The sequence below is a fragment of the Charadrius vociferus genome, unplaced genomic scaffold, assembly GCF_000708025.1.
Source record: "Charadrius vociferus isolate BGI_N301 unplaced genomic scaffold, ASM70802v2 scaffold90, whole genome shotgun sequence".
Taxonomy (NCBI): domain Eukaryota; kingdom Metazoa; phylum Chordata; class Aves; order Charadriiformes; family Charadriidae; genus Charadrius; species Charadrius vociferus.
The window spans coordinates 498,012-515,181 of record NW_009647222.1 but is presented as its reverse complement, the minus strand read 5'-3'; the positions used below and the strand labels follow the sequence as shown (position 1 = coordinate 515,181).

Below are 17,170 nucleotides of genomic sequence, written 5' to 3'. Positions count from 1 at the left end.
GCACAGCAGCCGTCCCCAGTTCTGCCCTGACGTGAAGAATCTGAAGTGAAAACAAGCTTCTCCCTCTCCAGCCTGCTACCTATAATGCCTTCATTCTGCCCTTTTACTTTTTCCCCCCATAAGCCAGCTGTCAAAAGACACCTCTAAAATCATCTTAAATGACATGAGCATACACAATACACAGGCTTTTCTAAACATCTCTTGCTTTGGGAGACACCCTGGAGAGCTCTGACGGCTTCCTCTTACTCTTTTAAAACATTGAAGGAGTGTCTGCGATTGGATCCATCACTGAGGTGGCAAGCCCCATCAGATCTGTAAACAAACCAGCTGCTCAGGTACAATTCCAGCGCATTATAGAGAGCAACTGACCCTGATCCTCAATTTGCTCTCGTTAGCGTTGAGCAAAGGGCTCCACAGTGAAGGTGAGGTTCTGCCTGCCTCCACTTGTCTGCAAGAGTAATAGCCAGACTATTCAATATATTAACGACAGAGTACACATTAGAGGGCATAACATAGACAGACAGATGCTGTGCTGGAGACAGAGTCAGGGAGGTAAGGCTTCAGTGACCAGAAAAAGCTGATGAATAGCTTTACAATCAGGAATCGGAGATAACAGAAATAAGATAATTACTACAGAGCTGGTTGCAAGGACAGACTTTTTTCACCATCTTCCCTGAAGCACAAAGAGAGAGTAATTTGTTAAAGATAAGAGAAACAGTGAGAAACGTTTAGTATCAGCAAACAGTACAAAAAGCTTGGTGAGAAACAGAGGACGCAGCACAGCAGGGTTCTTGTAGTCACTAGTGGGACACGCTAGGGAAAACCCAAAGACTGGTCTGACAGTTGAATCAGCCGTACTTTCAGAAAGAGAAAAGGCCCAGCCTCCTAAATGTGTTCTTCAGAAGTCCCAAATCATAGCGATGAATGTCAGAAGACATTACTGTCACAACTGGTTGTTATCACAAAAGGAAAAGCAGGTACATCTTCCATTTTTGTCGGGACATGTGAAAGACTTTACAACTATCAAAGTTCAATCAGTTGAACACAATTTATTTGAGAAGTCAAGTGCTTTTAGTTTGCCACCCAATTTTCTTAGATCTGTGGAATAGTTCAGATATTCCCTGCCAAGCTGTACCACTCTGTTTCTCCAGCTGCACAGTTAAAAGCATCAATTACTGCACTGTTTCCTCCACACCGCTGATTCTAACCCAGCATCTTCTCCAGTTGTCGCTCTCCACAACAGTCTGCAACAGCATTTCAAGGACAAGACTCCAGGAAGCAAGCAACCTGCAATAAGCCAAGTGCCAGGCCAAGCTGCACCATGCCTTTACAGGTATTACCTGCTTTTACAGGACAGCTACAACACACTTTTCAGAAGGAAACCATTTCCCTTAGCAGCAGTCGCATAAGCAAGAGATATACATGCCAAAGTACCCTTATAGCTAGATGATGGTCAATTTGCAGCAAGCTAAGGCCTTGTAAACAATACTCTCATATATTCAGTTCATTGTCCATTCTAGAAACAGAATGGCTGTTCTTTATATTCCCTACCCCAAAAAAGGACAGGCCTGACTAAAGATGATTTTGAAGAGTTAGCTTTGGTAAGAATTTAACTTCTTCCCAGAAAGGAGCCATAAATCTTGAGACTGCAGATGTCATTTAGCGCACACCTGCATATTAATATACCTAGCAAAAACATTTAAAGCTGCTCAATTCGAAAAATTAAATGCCAATTAGTACTTACATCCCCAAATCCAATGAAGTGGGGATAGAGGTATCATTGCAAAACTGAACAGCCAGGAAAAAAACGTCCCCTCCCTCTGACTCACTCCCTTCTCAGAGGATGGAGCAGGTCGGATTGCAGCTGTCTCTGCAGAAGGCCAGGCCTAGATCCTGCACACAGCTCTCTGGCTCAGCTGTGCTACTGCCAACTGCAGCAAGACAGATGCTACAGATGCACGGTACTGTCATGCAGCGCAGCGACTGCAGGTCTCTTTACAGCACTTAAAGCTTTCTCATATCAAGTCATTCCAGAGGGTGGGAAACACATGTCGGACATGTAAAGGGTCCAGCCAGCAGAAGCAGCGCAGGAGATGTTGCAGCACTCCCAACAAAAAGCATCACATCAGCAGCCTCTGCTCAAGCATATCATTACTTCAATCACATCAGAAGTTTGAGGCTCTCTTGTCAATCTGGCCTAATGCAAGTATAAATGAAAGGAATTTGAAAAGGGCTGCAAGGTAACTCATGAGGGTTGACAGGGTGTCTGAAGATGTCTGTTTACCCACCTTTACTGCTATTTGTTGCACATTTATTGTATCTCCAATTCACAACAAAATCTTCTAAAACTGGGCCCATTAGCAGGTATGCATCTTTTGAGTTTGTCTGACAATATTCTTTAAGTATTTTTAAAACCCTCAACACTTTAAACTTTAGCACAATCTTGAACACAAGAAGTCAATATAACTGCCTACAGGTGGCATCAATGCCACTGTAATCAGCACTAGCACTGAAAAGATGCAAAAACACATCCAACTTGCACAGTAAGCATGCTGCTGGAGGAAGTCAACATATTCCCCCTCCATCAGTTAGTCATGTCCAACAAAGGAACAATTTGGAAAACAAATCTCTCCCGCTGTTCCACTAGAAAGACTACCTCCTCTCCAAGTCTCCTGTCAGCTAACATATGCTGAAGCATAATTACTAAGGCAGGCCAAACAAAAATGCCCACGCACCCACAACTTGCACTCTCCCCAGTTTCTGTCATTTCACTGAACTGTCCTAAAAAGTTTCCACCAAAAGCTTAGAAAAAAAGAGTGCTTGTTATTGTGAGTTTAACAACAGAGAATACCTAACACGAGAACCCAAACTTCTAAAAGTGAGCTAAGAGCTGAGCCATGGGATGGGAGGGAATACGAGGTGGCAGATGAGAATGGGCTGCATGAAACAGATCCAAGCAGCAGAAAAAAAAACCAAACAAAAACCAGAAAGACAAAACAAAAAACAGACAAGGAAGGAGTAAAGGTGTTACACACAAAGAGCCAAGCAGGGCGTACTCAGAAATCGGGTCCTCCTGCCACCAGGCTTGAACGTCACTCTCTCAGATGCACAGTTAAACTTCGCACAGCCTGTGAGAAAACAAAAACGGGAAGAACAGAGAAAGGAGAGGAGAAGAGACAGAAACACCACTACAAGATGTTAGCAACTTGAGGTTGAAAGGGTGAAATGCATTAACGTGACACACAAGAATAAGCCTCAAAGTGTGGACCAAAGAGTATGTAGACGATATACGGAGTGAAGAGACTCCTTCCAATACCACCAGACATTAGGCCAAGTTTGCAGTGCTACTCTCCAGTACATAACCCAACAATAAGGTTGCAATCTATAGGAAAACCAGATCATGGCCAAAATATCCAATTATAAAAGGTACTGCACAACTCTATATACAGGGAGATGATTCAAGTAGCACCAAAATACTTGAAACAGTTTGTTAAAAAGACCTCTATGGAAAATTCTTCCAGAAAGTGGGTTTCCATTTTCTGTCCGTACTTCTCCAATTTCAGCAAAAACACTCATTAGAATTGATGCATTCAATCAGTCTATGACAAAGCTTTTGAAAAAGATGTTCAAGGGGGAAAAAAGAACTGGAACAACTAAGTTCAGAGAAGTAAAGGAACCAGGCTATCATCCCCCTAATGACTGGCAAGTAAAAAACCCTCCCTATCAAATAAATCAGAGCTGTGTCTGAGAATTTACTTGATAACATACTAACTAATAACAAACAATCCATGACTTGAGTAACCAAACAATTTATTATTCCTACCTTTCCATCCTCCTACACTAACTCTTCCTTCTAGGATAATTCTTTAACTCACAATTGCAGAACATGAGCCTATTTTACCTTTTATTGTTAAAAATTCCATTGACAGAAACAGCCAAAGCAGTTTGGAAGTCTAAAAGGACTCTGAGTCTTCAGAAATTTCCTACCATTTCAATTATTTGTTAACAGCAAAGCTGTTCTTCCCCCACCTCCCCAACCATGCTCATCTGTCCCCTCACCCTCTCAACCAAGACCTCTCCCCCACATCAGCAGGACATTGCTTGCCACCACCATACTGCACTCTTTGTATTCTCCTCGGTGCCTTCATTACAGCAGATCGGACCATATGCTATATATTCATTACTGCAACAACCTCTGCGCTTCACCTACGTGAGAAGGTAGAAATCTAGTTGCAAAAAAGCCACCTTTATCAGCCTCCACGCATAGGTTGCAGACTACCAATCTACTTTATATTATGTATTAAAAAATAAAGTGTCATCAAGTCGATTATTCCTTCACCAGTAACAAAGGTGCAAGACTCTAATTCCAGTTAAAGTCTTACCTTGGCCTGGTGCAGAAAGGCTTGGTACCGAAAGGGCACCATCACTGGTAAAGGCAGAGTAGAGATTTTCGCTAGAAGGTGAAGGTTTGAGGGGCTGTAACAAATGGTTCTGCCCAGTCTCTGGTACGCTACCAGGAGGATGAAGAGTCTGCTGGGGGGGCAAAACTGAGGGTGCACTTTGAGCTGACAGGTTGCCTAGAAGAGGGAGGAAGGTAAAAAGTCATTCAATGTTTCAAAGTTTCTGTCATTGTTCCCAAGGGGCAGGAGTGAAAAAACAGAGGAAAGTTTGACTGGAACATTTACTAGGGAGTAAAGTCACTACCAAGTAACTCAAATGACACTAGTGATACAGGAAAAAGTGCTGTGGTGGGGGAAAAAACTACCATCCTCTGGTCAGGCATGACAATCTAGGCAAGAGGAGGAGGCAGGGGCAGGGAACTACTCCAGTTTCTGGGAAGGCAGTAAAACTAGAAAAATTCTTAATTTTTATGGCAACTCTGTGCTAGCTCACTGGCACATGCTCACACATAGCTCCCCTATCATATAACAAAACAGAAGTGAGAAGCCAGGGTGACTGGATACAGAAATTGCAGCATGACGTGGAATTACCAAAGTGAATGTGCAGGAAGTGGTAACAAATATTTCTGCTCACAGTGCTGGCCCCTCCAATATTGTTTACCCAATGCTACAGGATTTAAAAGACATCTACAATTACCCAGCAAGCATCTGACACCCATGTCATTTAAACAGTAAACAGAACTATTTTTTTTGAGTTCTGTTTATTATAAGAATGGTTTTAGTAAGAAAGGAAATCTTGACAATTGAAACTGTTTCTCAACTTGTAAGTACAAAACAATTGCAATTCCATTAAAAAAAAAAAAATCACTGCTTTAACATCCATCAACTATGACCAAGTTTCTGAAGTATAAGGACACTAGTAATATCATGCTTAAGTACTACTAAAGTAGAAAAAAAAAAAATCTCTCTTCAGAGACCAGCCCCATTCTGCAAAATCAGTTTCAGGGGGCAACAAGAGCAGTTTGTCTTAAAAAAACCCAAAGTTTTCTTCCATACTGTAAATTTATACTTTTCTTTCTAGTCAGAGCCCTATGACAAATCTCTAAAAAATACAAATCATAACTTTAAAACTGCTCTTACAGAACAATGTGATAGTATCTTTCAGTAGATTACAAAAGTCACAAGCAAGACTACCAAATAGCAAAAGGAATTTCAAGAATGATCTAGTAATCCAGGCAGTGGAGGAACTGGGACACACACACCGCCTTCCAAAAGACAAGACAGAGAGACAGAGACTCAGACACAGATGTAAGAACAAGAAATGGTACTTTGTCCGTTTGATCTACTCAAAAAATTGAAGGGAGTCTTACCTGATAGCTGAGGGCTCTTATTTCCCTGGGAGCTGCTACGACTGGACTTGCTGCTTTTTCCTTTAGTAGGTCGTCTCCTCCTTCCTGAAAGGGGTGCAGCCGGGGGAATAATTACTGCAGGTGGGGCCTTTCCCAATTTCATGTAGAGTGACTCAATCTCCTGCTTCTGGCGGCTCTGCAACTCCTGGATCTCTTTAAGGTGCCTAACAAGTTACAAGAGAGTATGACTTACAAAAATTATATGTCTATATAAGCATGCATACAATTCCTCCCCTCCAGTCAGGCCTGACCAGCTCCTCTGGTCAAACTCCCATTAACATTGAAGAAAGGAGGAAATAAATCTTTTCCACAAATAACCACTGAACGCTCATGGCAGAACACTCGCCATTTTCCATTGTGCCCTAACCCTGGTTAGAATTCCAACACAAGCTTCCCAACATTGCAATCATAAAACCAGGATAAACGGAAGTACAAACAAGAACATACATCTACTGTAGAAGATCAAATCATTCAGCATTCAAACGCTATAGGAATGGCCAGATTACTCATTTTCTGAGACACGAGGCCTTGGAGACAGATTCTACATTTATATTTCTTCAGGGTGATAAACGGAAGTACAAACAAGAACATACATCTACTGTAGAAGATCAAATCATTCAGCATTCAAACGCTATAGGAATGGCCAGATTACTCATTTTCTGAGACACGAGGCCTTGGAGACAGATTCTACATTTATATTTCTTCAGGGTTTTTTTTTTTTTTTTCAGAGCAGTTGCATACACAAGATTTAAAATTCCTAGCTGCCCTAAAAAGTGTTCAGCTTCCAGTATAAATAAACTAGTAGGTCACATTACTTGACTTCAAATTTTTTTCTAAGGAAACAAGGATACTAGAAATGCAGAGATGTGTATCATTTTCAAACGAGACACCACTATTCCCACTAACTACTAAATTTCAGTGATACACAAAAGCATCTATACATCTGCAGTCTTCTCCACATTGCAGCAATCAATCTACATATAAATACATGCAACGAGGTTACAGGTTAGAAAATTAAGCACAAACCTGCATATACCTTTTTTGTTATGTACCACTTTCCCACTAAAGAATCTTACTTCCCACATAAACACTGACAATGGGTCCTGACACTTAGCAAAGGTTGAGTCTTTTAAGAAGTTTTCTTTTGTTCTTTGTGGAAAGTGAAGTACAGATTAAATTCATATTAATCCTGTTATATATATTTCACATGCAACCACACAAGGAAAAAGACTTACTTCTCCCGTAACCGACGGAGTTCCAATTTCAAGTCTTCATCTTCAATATCGGACTCATTGTCGCTGCTCATGTAGGAAGAGTTGAATGAGTTGCTAAGGCTCTGAACGGGGAGGCTGATCTTCGACCCCAGGGGCTGAAGGGAGTCTGGGCTCCCTGAGCCATCATCCAAATCCTTAGCCATCCCGCTTAAGAAGGCGGCCTCCGGTTCAGAGGACGGACCGTTCATGTGTGGGGACTGCCTTGACTCCAACTCTTTCTTCGGAGCCGCAGCCGAAGAAGCAACTTGTTCCAAGTCCACAGAGAGAGGAAGAGTCATTGGCTCTTTCTCTGCAAAGCTGACCTCATCCTGAGTCTTTGACACTGAAAAGCGCCCCACTTGATCTGTCGTTGTTGTTACCTGAAAGCGCCCGACCTTAGTAGGCTGACCAACATCTACCGGTAATTGCAGCACAGGAACTGTCTGAGGAATGCCATCTACCACATCCAAGGAAGAGTCAGTGACAGCCTCACTTTTCCGACTGCCAGCCTGCTTTACCAGTGTACTCTCCGGGCTACTGCCAGAAAGAGATGAAGAATCAGTGGAGGTGGTTTCAAATTGCACCGGCTTAGTTTCAGGTTTGTCACCCTCTTTCAGCACATCATCCACTGCCACGGACACCTAGAACAGAAATGCAATTATGCAGACTTTTAGTTCTTTCTTAACACGATGCTTTTATTTACCTTAATACTAAGATGCATTTGAGAGGGGAAAATAACTCATTTCCTTGTTATGCCACAAAGCAAGTTACTGCTTCCCTCCAAGTTACACACTGCCACACCAAACAGTATTTCTAAGCAATCTGGACAATTGACTTCAAGAAACACAGCCAATTCAGAGGGGACTTCCTTCACAAACAAGACCTAATACGGTGAACATCTGAGCACTGTCAGCCAAAAAGCAGCTAACATTAAAGACCAAGGCCAACATTTACACAGCTAAGGCCTCACATGAGGAAGTGCTGTATCTGCAATTCTAGACCTGCATAATCTAATGCAACCTCTGCCCTGAATGAAAACAGCATCTGCACAAAGCACTGCATTCACAAGCTCAACATGGACATTTTCTCCCAGCAGAAAAGCCCACCGTGAGGCAGACTGAGGTGGCGCTACCCAGGAACTGCTCAGCAACGATCCTGTATCAACAACCAAATCAGTTTAACATCTCCTACCTGAAACCGTCCCATCTTAAGAACCCCGGCTCCTGCTGTGGTAGCCATAGCACTGCTCTCTCCACCACAGGACGCTGAAGCTAAGGAAAAGGAGAATAGGATCAAGAAGAAAATGAGCAACAAATTGTTTGAACTCCAACCATCTCTTTTTACCTACTTCAAACTCACCTATCATATAACTCCTAACAGGCCTTTGGCTTCATGGAACCCGAGCTCTTTTTTCCAATTTTACCATATAGAATATCAAACTGCAATGTTGAAATGAAGTACTTTTCTATAGTTTCCCCGCACAGTGCACTTGCTAAAAGTGCGCTTTTAGATAGCAGTAAAAAAGGCACACTGATTTCAAACAGGGATGTGAAATAGCCAAAGACTAAAAAACAGAACTGAAATTTATGTAAGAAAAAACTTATTTTAATTCAATACCCACACTGACTACTTAAATTTCACAAACACTGGGGACAATTTATTAATAGAAATGTGGTAAGTTGAAGAAATGCTATAAACCACATCTACTCAAAGCAGTCTACCTGAAGCTTTCAGAGCTGGATTCTTAGGTGTCAGCTCCTAATTTTGTCGCTGTATGCACTGGCAGTATAAGGTTACAAAGCTGAGAAATAATATTCTATTTTTAAATCAGTTCTATTGGACAGCTTGCTGTTGTTTATTAAGCTACTTCTCGGTTTGTTTACTTTTACCGTCTGAACTTCAGCAGGCAAAAAACAACTCATTTTCTAGCAGGCAAATGAGTTCTACAGTATAGTTCACTACTGACATACCAAGATGGGAGCATTTTATTTTCCTACTGGTTTTATTAGCTTTTGAAGGTTTGTCATCGAACTTCAGAGGCACACGTAAGTTAAATAATGTCTACTAGATAGTTCAGAAATAATTTTAGTACCACATTAACAGCTTTTGTTTTCAAAAAGGAAGATTTTTTTTAAATTAAAACAGTTAGGGGAATACTGCAGGAAAGCCTCAGACTATTTTGCAAGCTGTTGGGCTCCCCCCCTGCCAACAATTGAACTCATTTAGATTTTAAAGTTATTGATCATTCAGACTTCAATTGTTGATCATCCAGTCAACCTTCAGTTGTTCTAAAACAGCTAGAAGGAAGTCTGGTTTTCCTACCACCTTCCCTAATTTTTTAGTAGTTTAACCTTCATTTCTCTATTTAAATGGAAAGGAAACACTCTTAGGTTAGGAAGAGGTATCCTACATACAGAACACAGCACAATGACGCAAAATGAGAAGTCTTACTGTTGTTGCCAAGAACATAACACAAGACAGAAAACAGTTCCTTCAAATCCTGAAGCTGTACCTTGGCAACATACTGGAGATTCTTTGCAAGTCTGAATTTAGCATTTTGGACAGCTTTAAATCCTAAATGAGTTACCATCATATGCGTATATCATTCCCTTCTTCTGGCCTACAGTGGAAAATTTCAGTCTAGTTACTAAAAAACAATACGATCATTAAGAATTGCCATTGTATGACTTAGTAAAAAAGTCTATGTCCTTCTAAGTTGCTAATCTGTTCAATTTTGGTTTCTAGCTGCATGCTCAGAAAGCCATCTAAAATAATCAAAGTTGTCTTACCATCCTTCAGAGACTGTGTTGCTGTGGACACCAGCCCGGTAACCGTCGTAGATGCTACTGAGGGCACAGACTACAGGTTCAAGAGGGAAAACGGAAACAAAATTAAATTAAAAGAATCAACAGTGACTGAATGCCAACAAATCCACCATGCTGCATATATATTATGTATAACCTTTTATTTCCACCAGGGTCAAAGCATGAATGCAAGAGTTTTTAACCTCAAAGCAAGTAACATCAGCAAGGGATTTTGCACACCTCACGACCCCGAGGCTGTCAGCAGAACATCCCCTTTTACTTTGCAGAAGTAATGCCTAAGTGGCCACTTGGAGATGACAATTTCAATCATTATCTCCATTTTGTATCGAAGTTTATTATTATAGTCTTAAAATATCAGATCCACACTTTAAACAACCCTCCCAAATTAAGACTGACAGATCACATACTGCTTGTTTAGTGCTCTTTCCCCTTATTCCATAGTCACTTCCCCCTCTAGTTTGGTGACATTAATGACATCACCAGAAAAGCTGGATTAGGAACTAATACCAAAACCAGCCTCAGAAAGTACGTAATCTATTGCAACATACAGATTTTTTCCTAATTTGGTTGACTCAGTCCCACAAACTAGAAGATGACTCTTCATTTTTAGAAGTCTAAAGACTGGTGTAGTGATACTGAAGGCGGTGCCTTAAGAGCACAATCTTGAGAAAACACTGAAGTTTTTCCAAGACTACCAAACTGCTAACATTGCAAACATACACAGGCAGGAGCAGATGTCACTGGAACGGTCTCTGGACTAAGGGTTCTTCTTAGCTTAGCATCCAGATCTTCCAGTGGTTGCTGGGACTGATGAGAAAGGAAAGAATAAACCGCTGTCACAGCTCAAGAGAAATACATCACATTTAAGAAATAGCCATATTCAGTAATAAAACTTAAAGCAGTCCGTACAGCTTCCATATTTCTATCATGTTCCCTTCCTATATGTTTACATTTAACATGTATAGCACTGTAAGACTGGAAGCAATTAAGCAACATATTTGGTAAAAACCAGAAAAGCAGCATTAACTGGAACTTCTATTTTTCCTGAAGTTAGCATGAAGTTTGCATTCCCACTCTTAAGAACTGAGCAAAGATGGTACAAGCCTCAAAGTTCTACATTTTTGGTTGGAGGATAATTGGGGTAATTTGTATTATGAATTATCTAAAACCTTGAAGAAAGTCAAGTAGAAAAAAAAAGGAAAAATTCAAAAAGATTCCTAGAATTTCAAAAGCAAGCATTGATAAAGCAAGATTGAGGACAACACAAAATTTAAAAAAAAAAAACCACACACCAAACCACAACGCTTGCAAATTGCCTCAAACAAGCTATCTGGATGGATTGATGAAGTAGAATAAGGGAGAGGGGCAGAATTCTCTCAAGTATGCTTATTACTTGGATTTCATCTGTTCAAGTTGGCATCCAAGATGTTTTTCAAACTTGGCCACTTGAATTGGGGAGGGGAAGAGAAGAAGAATTGCCTAAAATTATCTTTATGATAAGAAAAGATTGGATTCACTCAAAATTATTAATTAGGGCCACAGCGATAAGACATATATGGAAGAAGAAAGTGTTGGCAGATATCACTAAGTTGCAATTCTGACCTCTATGGAGTAGAAATTTCCATCCAAACTTTAGCATCCTTCATCTTTCCAAGTCTTCCATATAAAATATCTAGATCTGGTTTTAGATCTGAAGCTGAAGTCACAGCAACATAAAAACATTACCTTCCACTTTCAAGAAACTGAAAGTTAGAGGTACACGATAGCATAAAAATGCTTTCAACAGGTTGCCAGGATGACATTCTTCCTGAATTGCAGATTTCAAAATACAACCAAAAAAACCTATGAACAATAAACCCTGTATCAATTCCATCCAAATAAAAAAAAAGAGCACAAAGAGATGCAGACTTCTACGACTCCATTCAGAACCCAAATGCTTAGTAGACAAGTGAGCTAATTTAATTCAATAATATTGTAAAATAAAGAGGACAGCACCTGAAATACTGTATAATTCTCAACACTCATGTTCACAAGATGATATTTGCTTCAAGTAAACAAAGAGCTGAGATATCAGAATGATCAGGAAATAAAGATTTCCTTATGGAACAAGGGTACCAAAATGAAGCTTGAAAAAATTAACCTAAGTATACTTTTAAAAGCAATTAAGGAACAAACAAAACAGGTATTTAAGAATAAGGAACAAACTGTCCAAAACTGGTCTTCAGATGACACATAATTTGTCTGCAAATTAGCAGTCTGATACTAAAAAAAGAAAAAAAAAGTTGTGTAATGAGCTACTGACAGAAGCAGTAAGGAAGACAAGCCTAGTAATTTTCCAGATAGTATTATGTGATAGCAGCAAATGCTCTTAACAGTCAATTAGATTTGATCCAGTTGGCCTCCTCCAATTTTGTTTCACTCCTAGAGAGACTTTAGAGTTCAAATGAGAAGTGAAATTAGGTAAGCTGTCCGCAAAGGACAAGAAGCGAGGGATCTATATTTGTGCCTCTTCCATACCACAAATCCTGCCAGAAATACCTATGACAAACAGGAAGAAGCCTTTTGCAGTAGCACAGTGGCTTGAGTCACGTAAGTGGCTACAAGTGCTTTGAGTTTAGGGGAAATTACTACTAATACACCCTGTTCCAAGCGATAACAATAAAAAGGACTACAAACTTAGCATGACTGATTTTAGCCAGCTGCCTCCAGATCCATTTGCTACCCTTGCTCACAGTAAGAACAGAGATAAGAATTATCATCAAATTGTTGTCTCCTCTTCAGCAAAACCATGCTTCAGAAAGAACTGGCTGAAAGGCATAAGACTGCTGCCTCCAGAAGCCAGAAGAAAAGAAAGAAGCGTTGCTTGCTAACACTACCATCCTGTAGCTCTACATAAGCCATTCAGATTCTTACTCAGTCTGGAGGCAGAAGATACCCACTTGCTGATAACACACAGGGCAGGAAGGTGGCCCTCCTTCAGCCTGCTAGAAAGAAGCTGCGTAAAAACAAATACAGCAGCACTCCTTTCCATGACAGGTTTCAAGATCCATACATTCACTGTCATAGTTTTCTTACACGAAGAGCACAAATATCTGCCTTTTCACACTAAATAATACTTTCCAAGTAGTGGACTGACTCTAATTGCCTACAAAAGATTTAAACATGCTTTAAAAAGAAGAGACAACCAAGAAGTAGTTCTGGACACAGAGACTATCTGCGGGGACTCCTTGATTAAAGTCACTGATTTGCATTTGCTCCATCAGATGAAGACCAAGAAAGTGGTAGAGCAGGAATAGACAGGATAAGATGTCAACCTTCAGCATATTGTAACTTAGGCCCATAGACTGTTTCCATTCTAACTTCCAGGACATACTCTATGCAAACTTAGTCTAAGTGAGATTCTTAAGAGACCACAAAATAACAATTTTTACTGGGAGAATTAGAGAAATTGCTGAATAAAGACAGGGCTTCTGCATAGGAAGCACTGGAAGAAAAAAAGCTTGAAAAGCTTAAAAGGGACTATTAATGTCATAACCAACGTAAAACTACACAAGAGCAACTAACATGCCCCACTGCTCAACTCTACTCGTGTCTTCAGAACCAGGTAATACCATAGTTCTCCCATTTGAAAGCCAGAAATGGAAATACTATTCCAATGGTATCTTTGAAGATTAGTACCCTAAAACACAGAATTCAGTTTTTACAGTTTTAGCAGTAGAATATGAGCCATGACAGCTCATTAACCAAAGCTGCCTTAGCACAGTTTAAATTTGCAATTTTCTAACACTATTCCTTTGTATGACAGTCAGCTTAAATCCTTTCAGATAAATGTTTTCTCATCAAGCTATTGTAAATCCCAAAAAAGGAACAGTTTGCAAGGAACTAAAATGACCTTGAAAGTTTATTTCAAGTTCCCTTCCACAGGTGAAACTTGAATTCAAGAACTCCATTGCAAGAAACAAGAGGGAGAATGTTAGAGTGTTACAGAGAGAAGTTTATCAAGGTTAGCTCAGTTTGCATTAAAATTCTCAGCAGTCACGGAAACAAAAAAAGAAATTGGGCCATAAAGCCAATAGATCTTGTACAAAGTATTGTATCATACTGTAGCTGTTTTACTGGAATTACTTTAAAATTACAGTTAAGACAAGTGAATAATTCCTTTCTATAAAAGGTCAGACTCCAGTTCAAGTGTAGCTTTTGGACCCGCATTCTAAGACTATTCACTGTGGACTTAAGCCACAGGTGGAAGAGGTTACTACTATAAGAAGCACATGTACACAGGGAACACTAGATTTAAGACAAAATCACTCTGAGCCTTAATCAGGCACCACTGGGTACCCACCTGAATCATACCTTCTTTACAAGTCTGAACAGAAAACTGGGATGGTAATTTTGTGCCTAGTGTTCTTTAACATAATTATATAGAAAGCCATCTTTGTGTTTATTCACAGACTTCTTTCAAACAGCACAACTCTATCTCACAGGTTTTGTTTTGTAATTTTTTCAGCTTTTCTTTGCATATTGAAGTGTAGTGTTCCCATGTTACATCTCCTTACACAGCATTTAGAAGATCTGTAGAACAGTTTTGTCTTAATACAGTTTTTTCAATTACAGAAGGGGGGTGTGTGTTCTTCCATTTTGTAAACAAAAGTGAAGACAGATTTAATCTTTGTGGTCTTCAGCTGAACACCTGTCCAATTTACATACAAAATACACAAGCTAACTATTGCATACAAGGACAGAATCTGAGCAAGGGAAGCTATTGTTACATTTCAACTCATGTTTATGATCAGGAGCTTCAAAGACCTGTTGCAAATCTGAAAGCCTAGTGAAATCAGAGTGTAGTAATAATTGGGAAAAAAAACTAAAACACCACACACACAACAAAACCCAAAAATTCACAAAGCCAGCAATTCTGCATTTTCATTAATGTTTAATTGCAGTATATACTGCTTCCCTAAAGAGCTACTCTTTTGCTACTGTACCCTTTTCAAGAAGAAAACAGGTTCTAGTTTTATGCACACACTTACCTGTGTTACTTCCCCCCAAAAAAAACCCAACCAAACTCTAAAGTTCAGGTTAACACATTAAAAAACCCCAAGCCTGACTAATTCTTCGTGTACTTCAGACACTGGATACGTAGCTTGCCCTTTGGGATGCTGTACCCAGATGTGAAGTGACTCTGGCTACTGCTACAGTTATACAAAAGGGGTTACTCAGTCAAAAGAAAAGAAAAACAAAGACATTAATAACATGCAATGGAGAGTTTAATTGGAACATGCTCTCTGAAAGGAAAAGCAGCAGATAAAATCTGCCCAGTCGTGTAGCACCTGAGTTAGTGAAGGTCCTGGAAAAGGTGGCAGCGGCTCACTGGATGGAGTGCCAGCCGGAAGTTCAGAACCTACTGGTAGCACCTATGGACAACGAAGAGGAAACGCGAGTCCATCAGACACGGAACAACCGAAGGATCAGATACCAAGCTACAGTCAGTCACGTCATACAACAGAAGCCTCAACACTTTTTCTGTAGAGACTTCCTTCCTGGAGAGTTAGCATAGAGTCTTTAGGGATTTTTCCAGCAAAGTTGGGGGAAGTTTTTTCTTTGCTTTTGTTTTATTTTTTAATCCAGATTATCTTTAAGTAGCCCCAATTTCCAGTTTAAACAAGCTGCTGTGTTCAGGAGCAGAGTATCTTGGGGGTATTATTTTTCAAGTCTGCAAGAAATGCTACAATAATTCTTCCAAAAAGCAATTAAGTTTCCAAGGAGCTTAATTTATAAAAGGGTGCAAGAATGCACTCAATCTCCTTACAACACATCTATGTTGACTGCCCATTAGCAACAGCAAGCTATGTGCTTCTGGCAAATTGTTCCAAGCAATATAACTTGAGAACAGAAGCTGTCATGCCTGAGGTTGTCTCCACTTGTTGAGAAGCAGATCTATAGATCTCTCATACCAATTTCTTGATCCATCACTTTTGAACCTGAAGGGTGTTGATGACCCACAGAAGATGACTAGGCCATGCAACTGGGTAGAGGGAAGTCATCCAGGTTATGTGGAAGAGGTTAGAGAGACTGGAAAGGTTAGAAGGAGGCATCAAAGCCTCCCCGCCAGGTCAGACAGCACATTCCAGTTAGTTATTTCCATTGTTAGGGAAGTGGGAAGTTCTAGGAATTAAGCCATCCACTACACAATTTGCAATTCTTATTCTCAGCTGTAGTCTAGCTTGCAGTCATGTTACCACTGCTTAACCAATGGTTCAAACTGCAGTAATTACTGCCCGGCGAAGATTCATTCCATAGTTATCTATCCTTCATTACCTCAGCTTTTTTGTGCACTAGGAACATACACGTGGACATTACCTGTTCTGAGGCATAATGAATTTTTAAGCTGTGGTAAGTTAATCATTTAGTTTATAAACAAGAGGCAAAAAATACTTCAAATAAATTCATAAGACAAGTCAAAACACATTGAACTGTCTAGGTCAACACACTGGCCATAAACAAAACAAAACAGACACACGCAGAGCTTAGTAAAACCCAGAATACTAAAGCAATAAGCTCCTTAAAGCTCAAAACCAACACAGAAAGCGAAGCTAAACTTAAGCTTTGAAACAAACAAGCTAATTTATAAGTGAAAACTCCAGGGGAGAGGTAGTTTTTCCACAACCAACAATTGAAAACCCCAAACATTTACTACATTTAAACCCAAGCCTTTGTAATTACAGGTTTGCAATTAGCTGGTTTCTAACTGCTCCAACTGTTCCTGAACCAACATCAGTTTTTCTATTTTCTAATCTTTCTTTTCTAATTCTCGACTTCATTTCAATATAAACGAATGCCTCTGTGTCTAGATTTCCTTCCCGACTTCACTGGCACTTATTCCTGCTCCTCCGTGGCAGAAATTTTCTACTTTGTATGAATACAAAGAGCACAAGGGAAAGACTCCTAATGAATGGAGATGCTAGGAGCATTAGCTCAGTTCAAATAGCCCCAAACTGGTTAATAGCAAGGCTGGCTAACGACAACCGACACAAAGTGTTGGCGAGTGGAAAAGAACATTACAGAAACAAAAAGTAAGTAAGTATTAAGGTTTTTGGTTTGTTAAACACCTGAAAGTTTCTTCAACCTATTTCCATTTAACTTTGCAAAGGAAAGGGCTACCAATAGTTTAAAATATTGAAATGCACTGCCTCCCAACACAGGGAGCCATTTAAAAGAAAACAGGTAGCCTAATTTTGCATATTGATACTTCTGGTTAATAAGCAGGTAACAACATCTACAAC

The 17,170-nt window shown here is 39.9% G+C and overlaps 1 protein-coding gene across 1 annotated transcript in view; it reads right to left on the bottom strand.

Moving 5' to 3' along the window:
- The window catches only part of WNK1 (WNK lysine deficient protein kinase 1), a 108,790-nt gene that overhangs the window by 4,559 nt on the left and 87,061 nt on the right, over positions 1 to 17,170 (bottom strand). The window contains exons 24-32 of the mRNA XM_009879744.1: positions 15,218 to 15,301; positions 10,608 to 10,694; positions 9,852 to 9,921; positions 8,254 to 8,333; positions 7,045 to 7,703; positions 5,771 to 5,973; positions 4,383 to 4,577; positions 3,057 to 3,128; positions 632 to 673 (exon numbers count right to left, since the gene is read on the bottom strand). Of these exons, the coding sequence (XP_009878046.1) occupies positions 632 to 673; positions 3,057 to 3,128; positions 4,383 to 4,577; positions 5,771 to 5,973; positions 7,045 to 7,703; positions 8,254 to 8,333; positions 9,852 to 9,921; positions 10,608 to 10,694; positions 15,218 to 15,301 (1,492 nt within the window). The remainder of the gene's footprint in view (positions 1 to 631; positions 674 to 3,056; positions 3,129 to 4,382; positions 4,578 to 5,770; positions 5,974 to 7,044; positions 7,704 to 8,253; positions 8,334 to 9,851; positions 9,922 to 10,607; positions 10,695 to 15,217; positions 15,302 to 17,170) is intronic.